The sequence below is a fragment of the Topomyia yanbarensis genome, chromosome 3, assembly GCF_030247195.1.
Source record: "Topomyia yanbarensis strain Yona2022 chromosome 3, ASM3024719v1, whole genome shotgun sequence".
NCBI classification, from domain to species: Eukaryota; Metazoa; Arthropoda; class Insecta; order Diptera; family Culicidae; genus Topomyia; species Topomyia yanbarensis.
Window position 1 is genome coordinate 175,498,311 of NC_080672.1, and position 27,937 is coordinate 175,526,247.

At 40.7% G+C, this 27,937-nt stretch overlaps 1 protein-coding gene across 1 annotated transcript in view; it reads left to right on the plus strand.

Annotated features, from left to right (window-relative positions):
- Positions 1–21,826, plus strand: part of LOC131689871 (NACHT and WD repeat domain-containing protein 2) — a 60,835-nt gene extending 39,009 nt beyond the window's left edge. Inside the window, exons 11-16 of the mRNA XM_058975222.1 lie at positions 19,223–19,452; positions 19,525–19,712; positions 19,771–20,084; positions 20,140–20,358; positions 20,417–21,506; positions 21,562–21,826. Coding sequence (XP_058831205.1) covers positions 19,223–19,452; positions 19,525–19,712; positions 19,771–20,084; positions 20,140–20,358; positions 20,417–21,506; positions 21,562–21,696 — 2,176 coding nt within the window. The 3' untranslated portion in view covers positions 21,697–21,826. The remainder of the gene's footprint in view (positions 1–19,222; positions 19,453–19,524; positions 19,713–19,770; positions 20,085–20,139; positions 20,359–20,416; positions 21,507–21,561) is intronic.
- Positions 21,827–27,937: the final 6,111 nt, after the last annotated feature.

Genomic DNA, 27,937 nt, shown 5'->3' on the forward strand with positions numbered 1-27,937 from the left:
TAGGTAGCGTAACGGAAGAAAAATTAAAATACCGGCAAGACTCTATGTTACCTATGATGATTGCCATGTTAAATTCTACCTCCATGTTTGAAGCTTTTCAAGCGGGTTGAGAATTTGCTAACAAAATTGTAATGAAATTAAAGTTTAACAATGACTTTAAATAATCATTTAAACTTATTAAATTTTTCAACTTCTTGAGGATACATAATGTGCATATAGCCGTTGTGACCGAAACTTTTTTAAAACCAAATATTAAATTGAAGAGTAACTAATTTTGTTATTGATCGATTTGATCGAATTGTTGGATTCGGCGGAGGAATCGCAATAGCGGTTAATCGCAGGATCAAACATTCCGTTAACACCAAGGTGATCGAGAGTTTGCGTATTGAAGTTGAAACTGATCTTGGTATCATTTTATTGCTGCAGTCTGTTTACAAAAACTTTCAAGAAATCGGTCGAAATTCTTCATAATCGGTGATTTTAACGCCAAACACCGAGCCTAGAATAATGCTCAAAGCAATTCCAACGGTAAACTACTTTTTAATGATTTCTCTGCTGGTTATTATTAAATTTTGTTCCAGAATGGTCCTACGTGCTATTCCTCTGTAAGGAATCCATCAACAATTGATTTGGTTTTGACAGATCAAAGTCACCTTTGTAGCGAATTGATTACACATGCTGACTTTGATTCTGATCATCTTCCAGTAACTTTTTCACTTTCTCAAGAAGCTGTTTCCAATCATATTAGCTCAGTGTTCAATTATCACAAAGCGAATTGGGAAAGGTACAAAACTTATATTGAGAATAATTTTAATCATAACCTTGATTTACAAAATAAAGCTGACATTGATACGGCATTACAAAATTTAAGTGTGTCTATAGTTGATGCTAGAAATTTATTAGTACCAACAACACAGAAAAAATTTAATACTCCTATTATTGACGACGATCTTCAACTTCTGATTCGCTTGAAGAATGTTCGAAGACGTCAATATCAACGTTCTCGTGATCCTGCTATGAAATGTATCTATCGGGATCTACAAAAAGAAACTAAGCATAGATTCATACTCTTAAGAAGTGAAAATTTCGCGAAAGAGGTTGAACAAATCAAGCCAAATTCTAAACCTCAAAAACTTGCTCAGCAGTTTGAAAGCGTCCATAATTTTAATCTCAACGTTGTGAGTCCTATTGAAATCGAAGTCTTACAAAAATACGAAAACGTTTCAAATCAAGTGTTGTCTCTAGACGATATTGTTGAAACAAACTATGATGAGATCAAATCCATCATGAAAAAGTTAAAAAATATGAAAGCTCCAGGTTATGATGGAATTTTCAACACTCTTCTTAAAAACCTTCCCGAAATCATCATGAGATACTTGGTCAAAATATTCAACAAATGTTTTGAATTAGCATACTTCCCTGAAATATGGAAAAATGCCAAGATTATTCCTATTTTGAAGCCAGATAAAAACCCAGCAGAAGCATCTAGCTATCGACCAATTAGCTTACTCTCTTCTATTAGTAAATTATATGAAAAAATCATCCTAACTAGAATGATGTCACATATCAATGAGAATTCTATTTTTCTTCCTGAGCAGTTTGGATTTCGTATTGGATATTCAACTACTCATCAACTTGTGAGAGTAACTAACATGATAAAGGCAAATATCTCAGGGGGCTATTCCACTGGAGTTGCTCTTCTAGACATCGAAAAAGCTTTCGAAAGTGTTTGACACAAAGGATTAATTGCCAAAATGTGGGATTTCAATTTTCCAATTTACATAATAAAGATAATTAAAAATTATCTGACCAACCGTACCCTACAGGTTTCTTATCAGAATTGTAAATCTAATAAGCTACCTGTTAAAGCAGGCGTCCCTCAAGGATCAAGCGTCGTACCAATACTTTACAATATTTTTACCTCTGATCTTCCAAATCTACCTACAGGCTGTAAAAAGTCACTTTTCTGAGATGATACTAGCATCTCAGCCACTGCTAGGAGTCTTCGTATTATCTGCAATCGACTGCAACGAAGCTTAAATATTTTCAATGATTACCTGAAAAATGGAAAATTTCCACTAATGTGGCAAAAACACAATTGATTGTGTTTCCGCATAAGCCAAGAGCTTCTTCTCTTAAACCAAATAATAACCATATTATTAAATTTAATTGTTCGAATTTAACGTGGTCAGATCAAGTTAAATACTTGGATTTGATTTACGATAAAAAAAACTCACTTTTAAGGATCACATTGAAGGAATCCAAACAATATGCAACAAATATATAAAAAGTTTAAACCCTCTTATAAATAGGAATTCTAGGCCCTGCCTAAAGAACAAACAATTTATAAACAAATATTTAGACCGGCAATGCTGTATACAGTGCCAATCTGGGCAAGTTGTTGTGCTACTAGGAAGAAAACGCTTCAAAGGATTTAGAATAAAATTCTGAAAATGATTTTGAAGCGTCCTCCCTGGTTTAACACAAATGAGTTGCACAGACTCGCAAACATAGAAACATTAGAAATTATGACGAACAGTATTATAAGCAACTTTCGACAAAAATCGTTGCAATCTTCAATTGCAACTATTAGCTCTCTTTATAGTTTATAAGTTAGTTTATAAAATTTGTTTAGCTCCGTATTCAGAAGACAATTAGGTTTAAAACATCCTACTGAAAAAAATACTTAACTGCAAAAGCATATTATAACTTAATAATAATTAACTGAATCATGTAAACAATAGGGATGAAAAGTCACCACTTGTGACTGAACACTAGAGTGGCTCGCGGTTGTATGGGAAAACTTCAAAATGATTTAAACTAGCGGGCACAGCGCTTTTTGAGTTCCTTTTGTGGTCCCAAATGCCTGTGCAAAATTTGGTAGCGGTTGGTTGCTTCCCGGGTTTGCGCATTGCGTTTAAAGTTTGCATGGTATTTTATATGGGGAAATCAATTATTTTGCATTTACGTTAATAAAGATCCCTATTTCACTGATAATGAAAAACCAGCTACATAAAACTATAGCTCAAACCTTAGTTAACAACTTTGTTGAAGACCGTAACTAGCTACGAGTTTTCAAAAAATAGTTATAACGATTTTAAAACTTATGGTAAAATCCAAATGCAGAAATTGATTAGTTTTTCCAACACTGCCGGTGCACCACTGACATCGACATTAAAAACTTAGATAAATGAGAATATACTCACCGCAGAGACTTGGTACCTTTGAATGACATGTTCAGAATGAATTGCTGAGAAAAAAGACGTAGTCAGAAAATGAAAAGAAGAGGGGGGGGGGGGATTGTGTACTCCCCAGTCCCTTTTTAGATTGTTTTGTATAAAACAAAGAATCATTACGTCCTTGTAAAAGTCAACGACCGAACTTTCTTAATATTTTGATAGACCCAAATATGAATCATACTACAATCTTTGTTGTGGGAAATAACATTTACAATATTAAGGATTTACACCTACAAATTTAAGTTATTTTTGCTTGAGGCAAAAACTAACTCAGGTCTGGAAATCGCGTTGGGTTCTAACCTGAAGTATATTGCTGGTCCACCAAGATCACCGCTGTTTTGCGTGAACCTAACTCAATTTCATCAAAAAACGCTTGTTTGAAGTAACTATCCTGGTTTCGTTCCTAGATTCTCAAACGAAAACTTCAATAGAAACAATTCCGAGACCTCAAGGAATCTAAGGATATGCATTTTTTAAATTCTGACTCTGATCGGCTAAGAAATAGGGTTTTAAAATATATAAAACTTATAAACCGTTGTACCATTTTAAATGAGATAACAATAGAGCCCTTAAATAATAGCACTAAAACACGTAAGATTAATTTTTAATTCGGTGGTATAAAGCTGCTTTGAAGATATGTTTCTTATATTATACTAAACTATCTAAACAGGGAAATGGAGAGTACACAAGCCCCCCCCCCCTCCCTCTTCTTTTCATTTTCTGACTACGTCTATGTTATTCAGCAATTCATTCTGAACATTTCATTCAAAGGTACCAAGTCTCTGTGATGAATATATTCTCATTTATTTAAAGTGTCGGTGTCGTGGTGTGTATCAAAAAATTGGCTTCACCCAAAACAGACTGAGAATGTCTAATATTCCCAAAACATATATTCAATAGTAAGGGCTAACAAGGGGTGGTGAGAATGTTAATCGTGTGCACGCTTACCTGAGGATGCTGACGTCGTTAACTTGTTCCGGTAACTTGCTGAATCCAGACAAGGGTACTACAATCGCTGCTGGATCTGAAGGTCATCTTCCGACCGGCACCTCACGAGTCTGGAGGGTTCCTCTACCACTTGTGTGGTCCTGGCGACACGGATAATCACTTTGCGGCGCTAGTGAGATGGCGTTTTCCTGGCAGCGGTGGCAATCGTAGTGGCAGCAGCGTTAACTACACAATGTTTCCTACACCCTACTCTCACTCGCCACAATCAGGAACCGGTTATCCTGAGCCAGAAGGCACGTTTTTTTCTTTTCGCCAGACACTTTCCTTTGCTGCTGGTGCTTTTATTCCTTTTCCTTCTTTTTTTTGCATGCCAGCACTGCCACAAATGGGGCCAAAACTCTCGAGCGGCACACGGAAAACTGACACAAAGCCGAATGTGGACACTACTAGCAGCACCGAACAGATGGAGGTTGGAGAAAATCGTCCCGACCAGATGGCGGATTAGGTCCCCCTTCTCTCACGTGGGCCGAAAGCTCTCTGCACTCACCAACGCGCATTTATTTTTTCTCGCCTGACTCTGCGACCGATGATGGGAACAGTGCCTTTTGGGCAACTTTAAATGACATTTAAGGATTTAGGCGTTCCGGTTCCACGGTCCTCGCCCTCGTGGGCTCTTCCTTTTTTTCTGTCTCCAGCGGGAAGAATCACCACCGACCGTACTCGGTCAACTCTTTTCTCCAACTACCCATTTTTATTTTGGCACCCGTTCTTCCGGGGATTTGTTTTCAAGCAAATTGTGCAGCGATCTTTTGTTTTCAAGCGGGCTGTCAAATGCCCACCTCTTGCAGTACACACTAATCTCTTATTCCTCCCTTTTGACATTTAAATTACACATTTTACTGTAACACAACATTGCCGTTATAGAAAAACTTCTCATGAATCGGCAATGGCTCGATTCATGAGAAATTTATGAGCCATGCTCCTTTAAGGAGTCTCCCGGAGACTAATTAAATCGCTAATCGAATGCGATGCTCGATGTATCGACATTCTTCTACATGCTCCAGCTAGCTAAGGAACAAACTAATCTCAAAAAACAAATCACAAAACTACATAATACCGCCAGCGAATCCTGGCTAAACATTGCGAATCCGCCAACTAAAGTTTGCCTATAAGTCTCCGGGTAAGTCCTTGTCTCAAACTCGAAACCATCGTTTGCAACGGCAAAACATTCAATAAACTCTTAACCTATTTTTAGGGCTAAATAGGTTAGAATTTACACTTAAAACTAATACTGAAACTAAGGACTTATAATGTGGTAGATTATTTGGTTTGTTAAGACTGACAGCTGCGTAGGAAAGGAGGTATTTAGTCTCCCAAATCGATATGAGTCCAGTGCTAGGGTTTTACCGCGCCCAGAATCGCGTTTCTTTTGGTTGATTTCATATCGACCCCCACTACAACTGTCTGATGGATCCGATTTACGGATCGCGACTGTGCTGGATCTAACAGGCTGTCGATACCAATCCAGGATTGATTATCATCCGTTTCACGTCTTCGTTCTGTGCTTGTAGCTGGTGTTGCTCATAGCTTACTTACTTATCCGATTCTATGTTCCGTCCGCGTCTGGATTCTTACTGTATCAGTTTCTCTCGCTCTGACAAACGGCTGGCCTTCTAAGGCTTGCGTGTCGTGGACTCTCGTGCTTCGATTTCTCCCGTATCGAGAACGGCAAACGCTGGAACGTTGTGTAAGCAGCTGGAGTTGGCAGGTTGTGAGGAGGGTTGGGTGCTTGGCTTCGTCCTACTTGAATCCCCCGCTCTGAGCGGTGTATGTCCGTTGGTGATTCCGCTTCGCCACGGTCTGCTGTGCTCAATTGTTGTCCTGGTATGCTCTGCTCCATCCACTGCATGGTTTTGCTTGCTCCGAATACGGCTCGTGCGCTTGCGCCAGTGACTGAGGTCTATCTTGGTTTGATGTGTCACCATGAAGCAGCTTACCTATGAGATTGACTTTTGCTATGTCTGCGGAGTCCAGAGGGGTCCGCCTTCGTCGACCTGCACCCCTGTGCAACGGCTCAAGGTTTTCCCGAGACTCGCTCCGAAAGTTCCGTCTCTAGTTTGCGGTTGCCTGCTTTCCTTCCTGTTGCGCTCGCGTGCTCGCTGGTCGATTTCTCTCGTTCCGAAAAGGCGCGCCTGTTTTAGGCTTCTGCTTTCTTGACATGCGTTTTCTCTCGAATCGCTAACGGCTTGCCTGCTGAAGGCTTTTGCTTCTCGACGTGCGTTTTCTCCCGATTCGCTAACGGCTTGCCTGCTGAAGCCTTTTGCTTCTCGACGTGCGTTTTCTCCCGATACGCTAACGGCTTGCCTGCTGAAGGCTTCTGTCCTCGTTGGTGGAAGTCCTTTCCGTCCCTCACGTCACGACAGCTCCTTGCTGCGACTGCGAGTTGTCATGGGCCTTCCTAGACCGCTCTTCGAATCCAAATGACGCTGGCTGGTGTGCCATGATGGGGAGGTAGTTTGAAAAGTTATTGCTCGCCACACCATGACAGGGCACGATTTGTCCCGATCGGCTAACGGTATTTTTGGAGCATGATGCTCGTGGTTAGCAGGTTGGAGCCTGCCGACATAGCTGAGTAAATTTTCTCTAATCCGCCTTAATGTCCTTTGCGTGAAACCTGCCTCTCTTTCCCGTGGCTACGTCTTCTAGAGTGTACAGGTTGACGCCCAGGACGTCTTTGACTATCGCTGGAACGAACTTGGGATCAAGTTTGCGGTTCACGTGGTTTGCTTTCGACGACAGTCCGAAGGTTCTACGCCATACCAAATCTCCCGGTTTGAATGCTACTGTTCGTGTTCGAAGATTGTATCTCTGCTTCGCCTTTTCGTGATTGTTCCTGATGCGTCGCAGTACGAATTCCTGTACCCGCCGAACCGTTGACAGTCGCATATCCTGTGCTACCTTGGGGTCGTCTGGGGTGTTGAGACTTTGTTGCACGTAGAGATCTGTGTGAAGTATTAGGTCCCTTCCAAAGTTGGCGAAATGCGGACTTACTCCGGTCGCATCATGTTTCGCACCGTTGATGGCCGCCGTGATTGCTGGAAGCTGTGAATCCCACTCTCGATGATCTCCTTCTAGCAATGCTCGAATGCAGGTGATTAGTACTCTGTTGACCCGCTCTGCATTGTTTACCATTGGGCAGTAGTAAGCCGTCTTCATATGCACGATGTTGTGCCGAGCTAGCATTGACTTGAACACCGTCGACTCGAACTGTTTTCCATTGTCCGATAAAACTATTCTGGGACGTGAAAACTTCAAGAAGACTTCCTGCTCCAGAAACTGAACCATCTTTGAAGCGTCCGCGTTTTTCATTGGATGTGCGACGACGTATTTCGTGATCCAATCTACGACTACTAGCATGACTGTGTTTCCCTGCTTCGAGCGTGTGAACGGACCAACGAAGTCCATTGATATTAACTCCCAGGGCATTTTGGCTGGCTTCAAGTTTCCCATCTGTGGCATCATCCTTGTGTTTGGTGCTTTACTTGCCTTGCAGGTTTGGCAGCGCTTGACGTAGTTGCTTACCTCCTCCCGCATCTTCGGCCAGTGAACATGGGCTTGAAGTTTCTGAAGAGTTCTGTGGAAGCCCAAGTGTGCTGCTGTAGGTGAGTCATGGAACTTGCCTATTAACCCGCGTCGCTCTTCGAATGGTACCACCTTTTTCCACAAGTGGATCGCATTTCCATCTTCGTCCTTGCTTAAACAGTTCTTGTACAGCTCGTTGTTCGCTAACCTGAAGTCCGGGAAACGATCGCCTTCCTTCTGCACTTTATCCTTTAGCTGCATGTACCACGAATCAGTGGAGTTCGCACCGTCGAAGGACACCGATGCCACTATCCGTGATAGTGCGTCCGGCACTACGTTGATGCTTCCCTTCCGGTACTTGATCTCAAAGTCGAATGCGTTTAAACGTAACAACCACCGGCTCATGAGGGCTGTCGGATTCTTCATCGATCGCAGGTAGCTGAGTGCGGCATGGTCGCAAAAAACTGTAAACTTCACTCCTTCTATGTACCCTCGGAACTTCTCGATGGCGCGGATGACCGCCAGACATTCCCGTTCCGTTACCGAATACTTTCGTTCCGAAGACGATAGCTTCTGTGAAAAGTAGCAAATCGGGTGTTCTTCTCCGTCAGTCTCCTGCGTCAGTACGGCTCCAATCGCGACATCGCTGGCATCGCAGGCAATAGCGAATGGCATTGTATAGTCCGGCATTGCCAACACCGGGGCTGATACCAACGCTGCTTTGAGCTTTAGGAATGCTTCGTCTGCTTGCGTACTCCATCGAAACTTATTCCTTGTCTTCGTCAGTTCCGTTATTGGTACTGCCAGTCGAGAGAAATCTGCTATAAAACGTCGGTACCAATTGCACATGCCGAGAAACCGTTGCACCTCCTTCCGATTCGTTGGAGCTGGGAATTTCACGATGCTCTCGATCTTTTCTTCATCGCCTTTCCATCCGCTCTCATTCAAAATGTACCCCAGATATCTGATTTCTCGACGACAGAACTTGGATTTCTCTGGCGATATCGTCAAGTTTGCTCTTCGTAGACGCCTCGCTACTTCTTCCAACAGCTTGATGTGTTCGTCGAACGTTTTGGAGCAGATTACGATGTCGTCCAGGTAGTGAAATACGTATGGTTCCATGTCTGCGAACAAGTGTGTCATTAATCGCGCGAGAGCTTGACTCGCTGTACACAGTCCGAAGGGAACTACCTTGAACTGGAAGTGTCCTCGTGATGGAACCGTAAATGCTGTCAACGGCCTGGATGCCTCCTGCAACGGTAACTGCCAGAACGCATCCTTGAGATCGATTGACGATATGTACTCACAGCCGCCGAGATTGTTGATGATCGACGAGATTTGGGGTACCCTTCGTTCACCATCACCGAGTTTAAGTGGCGGGCGTCCAGACAGACCCGGTATTTCCCAGTTTTCTTCTTAACCGCTACCAGTGGGTTGTTCCACGGAGAAAATAAGGCTTCTTCTATCACATCCAGAGCGAGCATCCTGTCGATCTCGCGGTTCACTTCTTCTAGCACGTACGGAGACATTGGATAGTGTCGCTGCTTGCGTGGTGGTGCGTCTCCTACGTCTATCTGGTGCTCATATAGTGTTGTCCTGCCCAGCCTTCCTTCCGCTGTTGGGAACTTCGCAAGCGTTTCCTTAAGCTGTCTGTGTTGTGCTGCGCTCAGGACTTTCATTGGCTCATCCTCGTTCAGCTCCGTCTCCTCCAGCTCTGTTTCCGCACTGCAGCATGTTGCTTTGACTCCGAACTTGTCCCAAAAGTTCATGCCCAGGATCAGGCAATCCGGAATTGTCGGAACCAACAGCAATGGGATGGTCTCGTTCCGGTTGTTAAAAACTATCGGCACGAAGTGTGAAATTTTATGTTGCGTGCCGTCCGCTGTTTTGATGCCTCCAATCACGTTTCCTTTGCGCAGACTTAGCTGTTCGACGATCTTTACATTGTTGCCACCTAGCAGTGAGCAGTTCGCCCCGCTATCCAGCAGCGCTGTCATTTCTTTGCCCAGTATACTAATGATCGCATGTGGGCGATTGTCTAGTCCGGGATTGATGATGATTGTATTTAGTAATCCTAGTTCGGTGGTATCGGAGGGGTTTTCTATTGGTTGCGGAGATTCCTTACCCTCTATTGCAGATTCCCCGCGGTAGCGTTTCCCGCATCTGTCCGACACGTGATGCAGCTGCGCAGAGAGTATCCCTTTCGTCCACAACGATAGCAGAAAAGAACTGCCTGTGGCTTTGCACAATCCATGAAACGATGTCCTTCCTCATCGCAGTTCCAGCAGATCATCCCCGTACGTCTCTGGTCTATCGGATCTGCTCTGGTTTCCCCAGCTCTGTCTTGCTCTCCTCGTGCTGAGTTCTGCGGAGCTTGCAACTCCCGAGAGTGGTGCTGCGCAGGCGGAGGTTGCTGTCTCTGTAGCTGGTTGCTGTACTGACGCTGTGTCTGCTGCGTGAGTAGTTGTGGCGCGTATTGTCTGTGCTGCTGTGCGACGTTCGCCTTCTCCAAATTATGTGCTGACGTAAACGTTGGTCTAGCGTTCCTCGTCGTCAACTGCATCTTCAGCGCGCTGACTTGCTCCGTGAGCTGGTCTATCTTCAGCTGCCAGTATCCGTCATCATGTTGCGAGTATGCTCCTTCTTCATCGAGCGAGGAATTTTGCCCGTCGACCAATCCGCCTGCCGAGTTTTCCTCCAGCTCTACTGTGTGTACCCTGCCGAACCGTGGTTGATGCTGCATTGCCGGTGCTGGTCTTGGTACAACAGTGGGTGTTGCGAAACTAGGCTCTAAAAGCGCACTGTGCGGAATTGGAACCCTGCGTTGCCTGTTCAGAAGCATCCTCGTTTCATCGTAGCTGGTGCAGATCTCCACCATTTCCTGTATAGTGTGTGGTCTGGCTGCGGTCACGATCGCTGCATAATCGCCATTCATGTTTTTCTTTACGATGAAAAACTTCTCTTCCTCGCACATCGGTGGCGTAACAAACCGAAATAATGCTGCGATATCCCTATAATATTTCGAAAATGCCTCGTTGGGTCCTTGGAATCGGAAGCAAGCCTCAAGGCGCAAAATCTGTGCATATCCGCTGGGTAGGAATTCCTTCCGTATCTCCCGTTTGAATGCCTACCCAGGAAAGTAATGTGTGCTGCGCCATGGCTCGTGCGTACCAATCCAAAGCATCTTCCTGTAACAGATGTTTGATCGATGCCAATAAGGTGTCGTCGTTCATCCCTTCCGATCTAGCGAATGTTTCAACTCGGTCCAAGAATATGTTTAGCGACGTTGTGTCCTTCTCTCCCCGAAACTTGAATGGCCAGTTGTGTACTGCTTTCGTTGTGCGCCTGTCGTCGCCCCGATCGCTCGCCGTTCTGGTGTCTCGCCGCAGTAGATGATGCAGTAAATCATCGCGCAGCTGGTCGTACTCTTCCCATACGTTCCTGTTTCCTCTCGTGCCGCTGGCTGTTCCTGCTCGGTCGTTTCGTCCCGACCTGCGTTGGTTATCGATCGAATTCCAGCCGGCTCTCTCCTCTTCTTGCTGATCCGCTAAGCGCAAATTGTCCCACCGCTCGTGATTGTGAAAACTCCTGGGAGTCGGTGGAATGTCCAGTGGTGGCGGCGTGTAATGTGACTCTGTCGTAATCCGTCCGTGATCACTATAGAAACGTCTGCCGGAGAAGTCCAATTCGAGAGCACCTTGCCCTCGGCTAGCGGATAGTAACGAGCTGGATGCCGGAAGCGTTGTATGTTGACTGCTTCTTCTGCTATGCTCTCTCGACGCGTCCGGTCCAGTCGCCCTGGCGCCGTTATCGTCTTGCGTTGGATTGTTCTCGTCCGCTAGCAGCTGCCGATTGGTTTTTGGCACTGCCCCTCCTGCACTTCCATAACCCTCCACACTCACTGGATTGGTTAAAGCACTGTTCACGTCACTGATTAACACTGACAAGCGCGTCGAGCGATCTGTGCGCGTCTGCTAGGAAACCCGGCGGCTTGAGACATGCCAACCTGTTCCTATAATGTACGAGTCGCGACCGTAATTGACTTAAATTTTGCTTGTCGGTGCTCTGAAGAGCAGGTCCGACAGCTTTCTGTAGCTCATAAATGGCTACCTGACAGGATTCTATATTAACAGTTGGACTCATAACGTGATCCGAACTGTTGTGAAAAATGTTTCGGGTCCGGTCATCTTGAACAGCGGCCCTCAACTTTTGAACTTTGACTCTATGAGTCATAGAACCTAGATTAACCATGTGACGTAAGGCCAACTCGTAGTTGATCTCTTCGTCATTTAGATGGGTGAAGTCCATCCTAAAAGTTTCTTAATGGATCGCAAACCAAATAAACTTAATTACTACCACAAATCTTTAATGTTACACTAATCTACCAATTGGCTCAAATAAACATGTGGGATTTTATGTTGGGCGCCATTGTAACGAAAAATTGGCTTCACCCAAAACAGACTGAGAATGTCTAATAATCCCAAAACATATATTCAATAGTAAGGGCTAACAAGGGGAGGTGAGATTGTTATCGTGTGCACGCTTACCTGAGGATGCTGACGTCGTTAACTTGTTCCGGTAACTTGCTGAATCCAGACAAGGGTACTACAATCGCTGCTGGATCTGAAGGTCATCTTCCGACCGGCACCTCACGAGTCTGGAGGGTTCCTCTACCACTTGTGTGGTCCTGGCAACACGGATAATCACTTTGCGGCGCTAGTGAGATGGCGTTTTCCTGGCGGCGGCAGCGGTGGCAATCGTAGTGGCAGCAGCGTTAACTACACAATGTTTCCTACACCCTACTCTCACTCGCCACAATCAGGAACCGGTTATCCTGAGCCAGAAGGCACGTTTTTTTCTTTTCGCCAGACACTTTCCTTTGCTGCTGGTGCTTTTATTCCTTTTCCTCCTTTTTTTTGCATGCCAGCACTGCCACAAATGGGGCCAAAACTCTCGAGCGGCACACGGAAAACTGACACAAAGCCGAATGTGGACACTACTAGCAGCACCGAACAGATGGAGGTTGGAGAAAATCGTCCCGACCAGATGGCGGATTAGGTCCCCCTTCTCTCACGTGGGCCGAAAGCTCTCTGCACTCACCAACGCGCATTTATTTTTTCTCGCCTGACTCTGCGACCGATGATGGGAAAAGTGCCTTTTGGGCAACTTTAAATGACGTTTAAGGATTTAAGCGTTCCGGTTCCACGGTCCTCGCCCTCGTGGGCTCTTCCTTTTTTTCTGTCTCCAGCGGGAAGAATCACCACCGACCGTACTCGGTCAACTCTTTTCTCCAACTACCCATTTTTATTTTGGCACCCGTTCTTCCGGGGATTTGTTTTCAAGCAAATTGTGCAGCGATCTTTTGTTTTCAAGCGGGCTGTCAAATGCCCACCACTTGCAGTACACACTAATTTCTTATTCCTCCCTTTTGACATTTAAATTACACATTTTACTGTAACAGGTGTACTGACAGTGTTGAAAGAAATAATTAATTTCTGCATTTGGATTGAATCATAAGTTTTAAAATCGTTATAACTATTTTTTGAAAACTCGTAGCTAGTTACCGGTTTCGACAAAATTGTTAACCAAGGTTTGAATTATCATTTTGTAAAGCTGTTTTTTTCATATTGAGAGAAATAGCGCTCTTTAATAACGTAAATGCAAAATAATTGATTTCCCCATATAAAATCCCATACAAACTTTAAACGCAATGCGCAAACCCGGGAAGCAACCGACCGCTCCCAAACTTTGCACAGGCATTTGGGACCACAAAAGGAACTCAAAAAATGCTGTGCTGAAAAATGTCATTTTCGAGCCACTCTACTGAACACCCAATATACTAAATTAGAAATGTAATGCAAACAAAACAATATAATCAAATAAAAAATAATATATAAAAAAGTCAGCAAAGAACATCGAATTGGAAACGACGACCAACACTATTTCCGAAAGTATATACGACTATTTCCGAAAGTATATTTTTTACATTTTCTCAGTAAAAAAAGAAAAATTCGTAAAAATAAAGAAATTACAGTTAGTTGGCAAATAACTTCGAATTCAAAGCGATGACACCTTTATATACATCAATCGTTACAGTTGATTTTGGCAAACAATTTCTGAAAGAAATTTTTAAATTTTCTCAAAAAATAAACAGAAATACCTAGAGATACACAAAGTTCATTTAGCTGGCCTACGGCTACAATTTATGAAAAAACTTTTATTTATACTTTCTCAAAAAAAAATAGAAAAAGATACATAGAAGTACAGAAATTTAATTTAGTTGGAAAATAACATCGGGTTCAAAGCGACGACCTAAGCTTCTTTATACACGAATCGATTGTAATTGAAAGCTGCTACAATTTCTGAAACAATTTATTTGTATTTAAAAAAAATAAAGAAAATGCATAAAGGTACAGAAATTTTAGTTAGTTGGCAAATAACTTCGAATTCGAAGCAATGATTTACACCTTTTAAACACGAATCGACTGTAATTTATGGCGGCTGCAATTTCTGAGAAAATATTTTTTAATATTTCTTAAAAAATACGTTAGAAATTTCATTTGGTTGGCAAATAACTTCGAATTCAAAACGATAACCTGCACTTTTGATATACCATACGGCGAGTATATGCCGTATTAGACCAGCAACAATTTTGACTTTTTTTCGGAACACTGCTAATTCAATGCACATATCATTGCTAAATATGAGCTTTTTCCGATACCTCTAGTTCATAAAAGTTTTCAAGTTTTTATAGAAATGCATATGAGAACTCGGGAATTAGAACTTAAAATCCAATAAAAAATTCCACAGTAACTCTGGATACCTCAAAAGGTCGTGTAGATTATTTTATAACGAACAGCTTTGTTGAAGATTGTATATTGATTGGAGGTTCCCCGATAAAGTTATTTAACTTTGAATACCAACCGGTTTTTTTTTGAAAATTCCTATTCTAAGCATGTGCGAGAAAGTGAGGCAACACATAATTTTATATGACAATATCGTTTTACTGCGAAATGGGATTAATTTGCAGTCTTCGGCTATGTTGATCCTTACACCTTAAGATATATATATATATATATATATATATATATATATATATATATATATATATATATATATATATATATATATATATATATATATATATATATATATATATATATATATATATATATATATATATATATATATATATATATATATATATATATTAGAGTGGGACATGGTTATATGAAAAAAAAAATTTGGCTCCGAGTAACTTTTTGGGTCCCATTTAGCTCCCAGAACAACTCTGCAAATTTTGAGCTCGATCGGTGAAACTATATTTTTGCGCCCACGGTTTAAAGTTTACATGGGATTTCGTATGGGAAAATTGTCTTTTGCGAATTAATTCTTCCAAGAGTGGCCCGTTATCTCCTAAAAATAAACAGATGTCTGATTTTTATAGGAAATTTGTCAAGGAAACAAAGTCTAGAAGACTGCAAAACGATCTGATGCTTGTGGAAAAAGTTATTAAGCAAAAACCGATTGAGGCCCTGAAGATTGATGAAAATTTCACTTTTCATAGCATCACTGCTTCTGACGGTTTTATTATATACAAAATTTTTAACTTTCTCTTATTATGTACAAAAGAAGCTTCGATTTATTCCTCAAAACCTTGCGAAATGGCCAAATAGTATAGATAAACGATTAAGATACGTTAAGAGAGGATTAAAACAAAATTGCGTATAATTGGACAACCAAAAGCAGTGGTGCTAGAAAAAATGAATATTTTATCAATCGTCAGAGCATCAATCGGTTTCTGCTTAATAACTTTTTTCTTAAGCATCAGATCGTTTCGTGGTTTTCGAGACTTTTTTTCTTTGTTGAATTTCCTATACAAGCCACATAACGATTTATTTTTAGGAAGTAATGGGCGACTCCTGGAGGAATTATTTTGTAAAAGTTAACTTTCCCATACAAAATCCCATGTAAACTTTAAACAGTAGGCGCAAAAATATAGTTTCACCGATCGAGCTAAGAATTTGCACAGTTGTTCTAGGACCCAAATGGTACCTAAAAGGTTGCTCGGAGCTGGAATCTAGCGTGGGGGGGAAATTAAAGATATATATATAGTATATATATATATATAGTAGTGTGAGTAGTGTGATTGAGTAGTGTAGTTAGTAGAGTAGTGAGTAGTGTAGTAGTGAGTGATATGAGTGAGTGTGAGTGATAGAGTAGATGTTAGTATATATATATATATATATATATATATATATATATATATATATATATAATATAATATATATATATATATATATATATTTATATATATATATATATATATAATATATATATATATAATAATATATATAATATATATATATACTATATATATATATAGCTTGTTTCAGTTACTGTACGATAATAAAATTCCCTTCATCGAAACAAAAAAAAACAATTTCTTGGAAAACTTCGTTGAAAGTACTTTGTGTCTATGCAGGAAATTTTATTTTTCTTGGGCACGTAACAATATTGGGCATGAAATTACCTCAATGTATGCTATTTACACAACTTTTCGCTCGTTATTTTTCCTTTTGATCAAATGGGGGTTTCAGTACCTGCTTTAAAATTTCAAACAAGTACGTTAATTGATATCATGAAAGTTACTCGAAAATCGTTTGAAAATGTAATCAATGCAGCCCCATTTTACGGTTCCTCGAATCGAGCTAAGGTTCGACTCTAAAGGTACGTAGGCCATAGTGAGGCAGGATGACCTAAATTAACTCTATCTTTTGACAGAATCCCAACGAAAAAAAATCTCATGCAAAAGTTTTATAAGTATCACATGGAGAATATAATCGCTAATGTCATGGACGATGATTCCCCTAAAAGAACCCAATCCGTTCGAACTGTATGCCCTTCTGAACAAGCTGGGCTTTCCGATTGAACAAACCACATCAATTTGAGTAAGCGACTTGACATTTATAAGAACCCGGAGTTTTTGCGAAACATTGAAAAAACACCCAAATAATAGCTATCTCTATGGTGTAAGTGCTGCCATCGTTTCCTCACATTCAAGATAAAAGAAACTCAACAACTAGAAGGAACCCCGCGTATCTCCACTCAAGTGAATTAATAAATTTTCCTGGTTGATGTAATTGAGAATATTTTCATAATCAGTTATACAGATAATACTTATGTTTAATAGTATAAGGCTTCGTCACACTGTTAGATCGTTTTTCCTGTATTACATGTAGATTTTTAAATCAATAAAACCTCCTTAGAAGTTACTCAAATTTTCATTTATAAACTGTTAATCGGCCAGAAAATGAGCAATAACAAGTGATCGGTGAATGAATGTCGATGTGATCGATGAATGGATATTCATTATTTGTATTGTTCGGCGAATGGCCCTATGGAGTAATTGGGCGTTTCGGCTATTTTTCACTTTCCACAAATTCTGTTGGAAATTTGCGTACTTTTTCTTAGTAGTGGTTTAAACACTCTAGTTGAAAACGGACATCTACTAGATTTATCTTTTAACCTTCTTTAGGTATTAACTTTTTGTAACGAATAAGGTGTCAGCGGGTCATATTGACTCCGATTTCGAACTCAGTTTCAAGACACATTTTCAACCAAGTCTATATGAATTGGTACTTAAAGTGTAAATTTTCAGTTTCTGGTAAATATTACCGTTTTTCACCTTATTGGTCAGTGGGAATCGGTGCCGAATGGGGTCATGTTTGGCCGATTCCGGCGGTATACTATTCTACCCCTGGAGTCGGCATCGGAATCGTAATGCGAGACATCCAAGATCGATCGTAACATGTACAAACTTAATATATAAATTCTCATTTTTGTTTTGTTTGTGTTTAATATTAGTATTCCGTCAATAACCCTGTGATGTATGATGACGGTTCTGCATACATCTATGGATGCCAAACATGACTCCATTCGGCACCGATTCGCACTGACCACCCAGGTGAAAACGGTAATATTTACGAGAAACTGAAAATTGATACTCTAACAAACAATTTAAGCACCAGTTCATATAGATTTAATTGAAAATGTATTTTAAAACTGAGTTCGATATCGGAGTCAATATGACCCGCTAACACCTTATTTGTAACTTTTTTTGTACAGCCCTTCAGGAATGAGCGAAAATTGTGAACTCTATTGAAAATCGTTGCTCTCCACGAAAGAGGAAAAGTCAAAAAATTTTAAACTTCTAGATGCAAAACTTAAAAAGTTATCGCATTTTGAAAGTTCATTTGGGATCATATTGGCCCTAACACCTAAAGAAGGTTAATCTTATTTTTTAATGAACGTTGAAAGTAAAATGGCAGTTAATTGATCGGTAGATAGACCTTGCACGGTATTTACTCGAATTCAACTTGGTTCGTCTGCTGGAGCCTATCAAACTACCAACTATCAATTTTCATATGAAGCTGATAAAATTACAATTTTTGCTCCTGGCTTCCACATATCTTCACTTTATATGAGGATTTTACGTATTACGTCTTGTAGAATGTACATTTTAAAATCGAAATTTCGAGCCCCTCCCATTTTTTCTAGATCCGCCCCTGCCCATCGTGCAATAAGCGCTCTTGTCAACGTGCTGGTAATTTTTCAATACCTCTGGTATAGACTTTCCATCCTTGGATACCGAAAACTCATTGTATACCATATGAAGGGTTTTATTCCGATGGATTTTTTTTTCCTTAGAAATGAGTCCAGCTATCGAACTAAATGCAAATCAGAGGGAATAAGGTCTGATGAGAATGATGGTTAAGGCACTATTTGCCACTTCAATTCCAACAAATTTTGCCGGATAAGTCGAGCAGTATGTGGTCTTGCAAAGTTTTATTGCCATATAAGTAGAACACCGCTTTAAATTCGAAGTTAACTTCCAAATATTTAAAAAAATTTGCGCTTCTACGTGTTTTCTATTTTTTGTTTTGTTTGAGAATATATAAAATTTGTTCTCTTGACACAGTGAAGCTTAGGGGGATATATATCAGTGCTTTTGCATTGGCCTACTAAGCCAAAACAAGTTTCGGCTTCACCGTGTCTTATCGGCATAATTTGTTCAGTTGATTCGAGATTTTATTTATGCAGGACTCGAAACTGTGTTAATTCCATTTCTAGGTGGGTACCTACATCGCATGAGTTCTGCAAACTAATGAATGATCCAACAGTGATATGCGTAATAAATGTTTTATCCCACGATGCATTATGGATTCTACCAAACTACCTGTACACCCATAGACCTTATGGCAAATACTTTAGCCTCTATTAGAACAATCTGCCATTCGAAAAAGATCAAACGCTCCAGTTAAAATGTTTTCTCAAAACCTTCAGATACTAGTGATTTTTAAGTTCTGTCTGATGACCAAAACGAAACAATTCTTTATATATTCCTTAGTGTTGAAATGAGAGTGCCTATCTAATCGTTTCCATATTTACAGGGCGGCCGCGTACACTAATAACAGGCAGAGTGTACTTTTGAATATGTTATCCGCTGAGCTAGCTATTATAGATAATCCGTTTGAAGAAAACGAACCAATCACTGGTCTTTATCTACTTAATAAAAATCTATTTCTGCATACGAAACTTAGCTACGCATACTACGATATGCGGGGTACCTTAATTGAAAAGTTTCATCTTCATGATATTTCCGACGACTGGGAATTATTATGTAAGCTAAATAAATTATTTATGCGATTAATCAAAATATGCAATGCAAATTATCATATATAATCTGTTTTAGTTATGGAGTTTACGGAATTCGACGATTTTTTCGCTATTTTATGGTCCGGAGCAATTAATGACACAAGGTTGATGTTGTACACTAGCAAGGATAATTACAGAATTCCATCGATTAAAATGCACAGTGTAATCACTATGAAGAAAGATAGATTGTCAATGTACTGTTGCCATCAGGAGGATCTTTACCAAGTTTATATAGAGTTGCAGATAAGAAAACTTTTTAAACTAAGACAAAAAATATTTTCAGGTAAGCGAGTTTCAGTACCACGAAGACAGCACGAGCAAAACAGCGGAATGGCGGCATGTGCGGGATTTGCCACGCTATGAGAATGATGTCAAGGAAATGGCTCTTCAGTTAAAGATGGATCAAAACGATCGATTCCTTCTGGCCAGTACGGCTAACGGATTCGTCGTGTGGGATTTCGCCACGGAGGATCCCATATCAGAAGAAGCCATATATCTTGCATTACCCCATGGTGTGCGCAACATTTCTACCAAAATGACCCAGTCAAATTCGGTTATGGTTAGCTCAAAAATCGACTATGCAGTCGCAGGCGTCAGGTAAATGACAAGCTAGGCTCAAATAGACAACATAATTATGAAAACTATTGTACAGGAAGAATTTGTACGTCTGGTGTGTCAAAACTAAGCAATTGATGAAGGTGTTAGATGCACATTTTGGTCGAATAATGCAACTAGAGGCACTGACTATTGGAACCTGGAACAGCGTGATCACATCCAGCATTGACCGCTCCGTCAAAATATGGAATATAAATAATATTTTTGAACAGGTGCACGTAATCGATCGTCACGAACTTCAAATTGATGGTATCAGGTATTTTTTGAATTGTGAACTATCCAAAATGTAATTGTAATCGTACAAAATATTTCAGCCTCTCAGAGAACGGCGAACTAGCAGTTACTGTTACACGTGGTTGTGTTGGAGTTTGGGAAATACGAACTGGCCGTTTGCTGTCCAAACTTGCGGACAGCCCTCTCGGAGCCATTGTGACACACGCGGAGATCACACCCGATGGACGCTATATTGTCTCATCAGAAACAGGAAAAATTCTCATCTGGAATCGGGTAACCGAGCAGGTGCTCTCGCGAGACTCCCAGCCAGGCATACAACAGTTAAAATTTTTAGAAAATGGAGAAAATTTTTTAGCTGTTTCTTGCGCAAATGCAACGAACGCATCGTCATCCTTAGCTAATGGAGACGAACAGAAGCTGATGGCGCTCGTTATTGTTCGTAGTATTCCGGATGGCAAAACTGTTTTTAATTTTGATTACCCAGTTCGAGTGGTACCCGGACTACCATTTCGATGTGCTGTTGTTACAGCTGATGGCCAGCACATAGTTTGCGCTTCGGTCGACAAAAACAACAAAGATTCATTATGGGTATACAACGCGACAAACGGTGCTCACGAACATAAGATATCCTTGAAGAGTTGTAATATAAAGGAAGTAGCATCTTTGTTACCATTTCCACATAAGTCGTCCCAAGTAGCAGTTATAAACAACGAAAAAGGAAGTATAATTGACATAAAAACAAGAAAACATGTACGCTCGATTCCCAAATGGGGAGGGATCAGCACGAAGGATGGAAAGTTTGGTCTCTATGCGCCATCACGTGGAGGATTGGAACTCCTCGAACTAAAGAAAGGGTCCACTGTAAAGACTTTCATTCCAAAGGTAGCAGAAGGTGTTTTCACAGTCATATGCATGTTCACCGATACGGACGAGTATGTTCTGTACTATCACAGTGGGCGCAAAACTTTGCGTGTATTTCGTACCAGCGATACAGAAATGGTCGCCAACTATCGTATGCAGGCTGAACTGACTGCCATCAAAAGTACTTCGGACGGAAAAAGTCTGGTTTTGGGTACTGTTGATGGTTGCATTTCTGTACTAGCCATAGCTGATTTGCAAAAACCAGAAATGCAAGACTTTCTCAAGCAATTGCCCTCAAGGGATGCAAACGTAACTTGGATTGATGTTAACATTGTAAACTGCTATTCATATTCTTTCTTTACAGTGGAAGAAGAAGTTGGCAAAGCAGAAGGCATCGGCTAGATTCAAAGCAGCAATGAGATTGGCTTCGATATCCACTAGATTCGGAACTCCAGTAGACGAAGAAGAAGATGAGGATGACAAAGACCAAGAAAATTAAAATGTACGTGGTACATACTTTACCACAAGTTATCAACTAATATAAGATAGATGCTGTCTGGTTACTGTATTTTGATGATTATCATGACATTGTTAGTTGTTCTGGGAAATAAAGCGATATTATAAGTTATTGTTCAGTCGTGTAATGTGTCTACAAAGATATTTGAACAAATGGCAACTCAGCACCTACTGTTCAGACTAAATCACTGAAATCCTTTGTTGTTTGAAGAAGGTGTCTCCAGTTCACTCGGTCTATCTCTGTTCGTTGCCGGTCTGCATCACACGATATCTTTTCGTACCTCCTACTACTTAGCCGATCAAGATTTTAAATGTAGCTTTTCTGCCTTTCTCATATAGAAAGGATAGGGGAACCCAGGGCATTTCTATTAAGACCGAATGAAGGATTAATTCAAACCCCCGCGACTTCGCAGAAAATCGTTAGAATTTCTGGCTGTCGTACATATTCATGGAAGCGCCATTCTAAAACATTAACTTTGACAGCTGACTCTCATTCTTCCGAAAGATATACAGCGTGTTTCATTCTTGTGCCATCCTCAAAATAAAAATCATTATAATAGCAAAACCGTTATTAAAGTATTGTTTTTAATTAAAATATTAAATCGCTCAGACTAAAATAACAATAATCTAACTATAAACTATTTTTAATTTGAACGACTCTTTACTTATAATAAAATAAAAACTTGTTTTAATCCCCATAGTGGTGTAATTCTGACTTTCTCATTTGAACAAACTATGATTCCATAGCTGGTTATGTTCAATCCAATTGTGGAAATGTCTATTACATTCTTAGTACACATACCATCACATTTGAATCCAAAATATATAAAAATTGCATTACTAGGTTGACGATTTTCAGAGCATTGGTGAAACCTTTGTATATGAGGAGATGCGGGAGATCGGTCGGTTCGTCGTGTGTGAAGTGAAAAACGCTTCCGTAAATTGCTGCCATTTCGGGACGTTTTTTGCGCGTTTTTCATTGGAAAAGTGTACCAAAGGATCGTCGGACAGTCAGCCATTATGGAATTAATCAAAGAAAATAGATTCCTGAAGTGAAATGACTCGAAAAAGCGTTCCTCGAAGGTTTTCTCCCCCGTAGTAGCATCGTCAGGAGGGAAGACAAGCGGACGAACGAATACACCTCTGGGCCCGCCGCTCCGCTTTTCTGTACGAACGCTGTTGCTGCGGACGAGAGTGTGAGAAGAACGAAGCTATTGCAAAAGTGAGACGGACGAAGCCATTGAAAACAGCGTATACACACTACACGGAGAGCTTTGCTTGGTCATCGATGGTATGTTTTTCTGACGGTTTGCCCTGTATACAAAATGGGTAATCGGAAAATCAATAGAGCTAGCACCTACCCAAATCCTGGAATCAAGTTATTTGCAGGTATGAATATAAATACATGCAAACATCTTTTTTCTGTAAACCACTGCCGCACAGTGGCAGATGGGATAGGTTTTACACACACATAATGGTGAAATCTTTCTATATGAGATGCAAAAAGTAAGTAATATGATGGTACAAGCATATGAGAAATTCCTATGTGACAATACTAACCAACCTGTATCTCCGGAACTCAAAGTCAGATCGGGGTGAATTCTAATATCATCCAACTGAAGCATTGCATCAATCAGTTCAAATTTGAAAGATGGAAGAAATCGATTAAGAATCTTCTGAGGAATAGATGTGAAATTAACTCTGAACCTTGGCAAGTGCTGCGGGACATCTAGACCATCCTAGGTGGCCAATGTGATCAAAGCGGCTACGGGCTCGCAAATCTAAGTAAATTAACACTCTTTCTAATAAGTTTTGCATCATCTAGATATCATGGGGTACTAGTTTATATGAGGATTTACTGTATGAGCATTGAACACACTTCTCAACCAGTAACTTCGGAACCGGATGTCGGATCAGAGTTGAATTCAATGGCAACCTGTGCCTTTCATTTGAGACTAAATCTGAGAAAATCGCGACAGACATTTCAAAGAAGCAGAATTCAATTCGGGAACTTTGCCACTTTCCCCAAGCTTCCGCTTCTGCCAAAGCTGTCCAAAATGATTAGTATTGGTTTGATTGGAGTGAGCTGAAACCATAAATCCAAGCAATTTAGAACATATTTTATGAAGTTTAGCATCTCTTAGATAACATGCTGATTCCAATTTATACGGGAATGTCACGCCCGACCACTCTCTTCAACCTGTAACTCCAGAACCGGAAGTCGAAATTAAATGAAATTCAATAGCAGCCTATGCGAACGTTGTACCTTTCATTTGAGGCTAAGTTTGATAAAATCGGTTCAGCCATCTCCGAGTAACAGATGCGTATTTGTTGGTCACATACATACACACACATACGCATAGGGGCAACAGGGACTGGAGGACAGTTCAGGGGCCTAACGACCCCCTCCTCCGACCTACTGTGAGATGGGGAGTCTTGCTAGGATATGGTGAGGCAAGGCAATGTTGACTCTGCTAAACCTCTAGAAATAGCCATATAAATCCGAAAGCAGCTCGGATGAAGCGAGTAGGTGCCGCTTTCGCACAGGTTTTATCCAAGACTTTAGCATAAAGTTCCCTCACCCAACTGGAGTGTCGACCAGCCCATTAGGATCGATACCAGTAAGATCCTAATTACGGCATTCTGGTGGCAGAACACGGATGTGAATAAGGATTTCATCGAAATTTAACCAAGGACCGACAGCCACGTCATTCCACTACTCTAGTAAGGACTGGTGACACTTCCCCGAAACAGCGAGTGGGTTGATGGTACTGCATACCCACGTCGGAATTCCGATGTCGAATATCTGACGTCGGAACTCCGATGCTGGAAATCCGACTTCGGAATTCCGATGCTGGAATTCCGACGTCAGATATTCGACATCGGAATCCCGCCGTCGGATTTCCAGCATCGGAGTTTCGACGTCGGATTCCGACATCGGAATTCCGACGTTCCGACGGATTTCCAGCATCGGAATTCCGAAGCCGGATTTCCGATATCGGAATACCGACGTCGGATTTCTGACATCGGTATTCCGACGTCGGATTTCCAGCATCCCACGTCGGAGTTCTGATGTCGGAAATCTGATGCTGGAAATCCGACGTCGGAGTTCCGACTTCGGAATTCCTACGTCAGATTTCCAACATCGATATTCCGACGTCGGATTTCCAGCAACGGAATTCAAACGTCTGATTTCCAGCATAAGAATTCCGACGTTGGATTTCCAGCATCGGAGTTTCGACGTCGGATATCCGACATCGGAATTCCGACGTTCTGACGGATTTCCGACATCGGAATTCCGACGTCGGATTTCCGACATCGGAATTCCAACGATATCGGAAATTCGACGTGGGATTTTCAACTCGCAATTCCGACATCGGGTGTTACGTCGGATGTCCGACATCGGGTTTTCGATGTCAGGTTTTCGAGATCGGAATTCCGAGCTAGTAATTACTTTTTAGTATTAAGTTTAGAGTAAAAATTTAAATATGTTGCTCGGAGAGAATACATTTGAACACTTGCTACAAATAGATTTCGCAATGAAAACGTTCGTTAAATATACGAATTTTTCGTACATATGATGAATCATTCGTAGTTCCAGGAAAGGGTTGTTATTTTTATTCACGGTGTCTGTCGAACAACTTTATTCATAAAAAAATCGACATCTGTAAAACTTCGGGATATGAAAGAATGGACTTTTCCCTTTTATTTGAACGTCAAATTAAAATATTCTGTCGGGAGGTCTAGAACAACTTTTTATTTTACAGTTTTTTGATTGGAAACTTAAGTATTTAAATGAAATTAATTCGCATTTTTGCTACTAATTGGTACTAGAGACATTAAAAAAAATACTAAAAGTTAGAATCTGATGAACAATCTCATTGTCTACAACTTCGTAGAATGCTATAAATCGATGTAAAATCACCCGAGAAGGTTATGGAAATTTTATCAGTTTTTAAGGGCCTACACACTAACCCAGCCCAAACTTGTTCAGTAATTTCTTTTGACGGCTTGCTCAGTAAAGTGTTATTTTTAAGGAGCGGTCAGCAAATTGTTTAAAAATTCGCGGAATAGTTTTCATTTATTAGCGATTTTCAGTAAGTTTTCGAATAATTTACTGACTCCCGCAATATTTTTCACTGAATTTACCAGCTCTTCTGTTTTTTCGGTACATAAACATTATCCAGTAAAATACTGACTGATTGTTCGGCAAAATTGTACCAACGTTACAGAACCTCGTCAAAAACTTACAAAACAGGTACAGCAAATCATCTGACAAGTCACCATTTTCCGAGGAAACTGCTGACTAACCCAGTGTTTTTTACGTTTGGATAGAACGGATTGCGGAGAGTTCGGTACCAAATTGTTTTACTGAATTGATTACCGAACGGTTTGCTGTTCAAAACCCCAGCAAAATTTTACTGTACCCAGTAATTTGAATTAAGTGTGATTCTTCCAAGAGTCACCCTTTAGCTCTTAAAAATAAATATATGTCTAATTTTTATCCAGATTTTTACGTGCCATAATGTCGGTCTAAATTGTTCATTTTGTAATACGTTTAATGGCCCTTTTTGGCAATAATCGTTTACGTCGACCGCCCAGTGAGATTAAGTCATCCTACGTTAGTCCAATGCGTTGGATGTTTATTCAATGAACGCACGACATTTTCAAGCTGGCGTAAACGATTGTTGTCAAAAAGGGCAATGAAACGTATTACGTACTGACAAATTTAGACCGCCATCATGGCACGTAAAAAGCTGGATAGGAAATTTGTCAAGGAAATAAAGTCTAGAAGACCGCGAAACGATCTGATGCTTGTGGGAAAAGTTATCAAGTAAAAACCGATTGATGTCCTGAAGATTGATGAAAATTTCGCTTATCATTTTATGGTCGAATTATATACAAAATTGTTAACTTTCTCTTATTATGTACAAAAAAGCCTCAATTTATCTCTCAAAACTGTGGCCAAACAGTATAGTTAAATGATTTAGACACATTAAGAGAAAATTAAAACAAACTGCGTATAATCGGACAACCAAAAGAAGTGGTGCTGGAAAAAATGAATATTTTATCAATCGTCAGAACATCAATCTGTTTCTTCTTAATAACTTTTTTCTCAAGCGTCAGATCGTTTCGTGGTTTTCGAGACTTTGTTTCTTTGTTAAATTTTCATATAAAAGCCACAGAACGATATATTTTTAGTAAGTAATGGGCGACTCCTGGAGGAATTATTTTATGAAAGTAATTTTTCCATACAAAATCGCATGTAAACTTTAAACAGTGGGCGCAAAAATATAGTTTCATGGATGGAACTAAGAATTTGCACAGTTATTCTAGGACCCATATGGAACCTAAAAAGTTACTCGGAGCTGAAATCTATTTTTTGTCCCACCCTAGTGGACACGTCCATAAAAATCTTTGAAAAAGGAAAAAAACAAAGACTCACGTCCAAACAAGGAATATACGTTTGTACCGTGTAAGTCCCCGACACTTGCTTACGGATCATCTCTATATCAGGGAAATACAACGCGAACGATAACAATTAAAACAAACTATATTTATCGAACACATTAAAAACACGGTACAACTTTATACAGGACGTAAACAAACTGAAACTGACAACCACAAAAACATTTCATTGATGCGCTTATCAGGCATCATACATTGACAGCTATGCTGCCGAGTTAGAGCCTAGCGGTGCTGCCGTGCCAGAAGATTGATTTGGTAGATTCCAGGCACCCAACAGGATGCCGAGCAGTAACGAATGCTGACGAGAGGTGGCTTGATTGGCAGGTTGCTTTGGTATCGAGTCAACAGCTAGGCGACTCCGGAGTTGGTTGATATTGGAACGCAGCATTCGGCGATCATCGACCCATACGTTATACATCACGTTTCCTATTTTTTCGATGATTGTTCCAGGAGCCCACTTCCAACCGTTACGGCCATAAAGCTTAGCGTAAACGGAATCGTTCCGGCTGAAGAACCTCGGTTTTGTGTGGTCGTCTGACGGTGCAACTGGAGTTCGTACCGTTGGGGGACGTAGAAGCTCGAGACAGGTGCGTATTTTGCGACCAAACATGACCTCGGACGGCGATTTTTGGTCTGGTAGTGCCCGATTGGGTGTAGTTCGGTACGTTAACAGGAATATGTCTAACGCTTCCCGTATCGATCCTCTCCCCTCTCGAATTTTTGTAACAGCCCTTTTGAACGTGTCAAAAAATCGT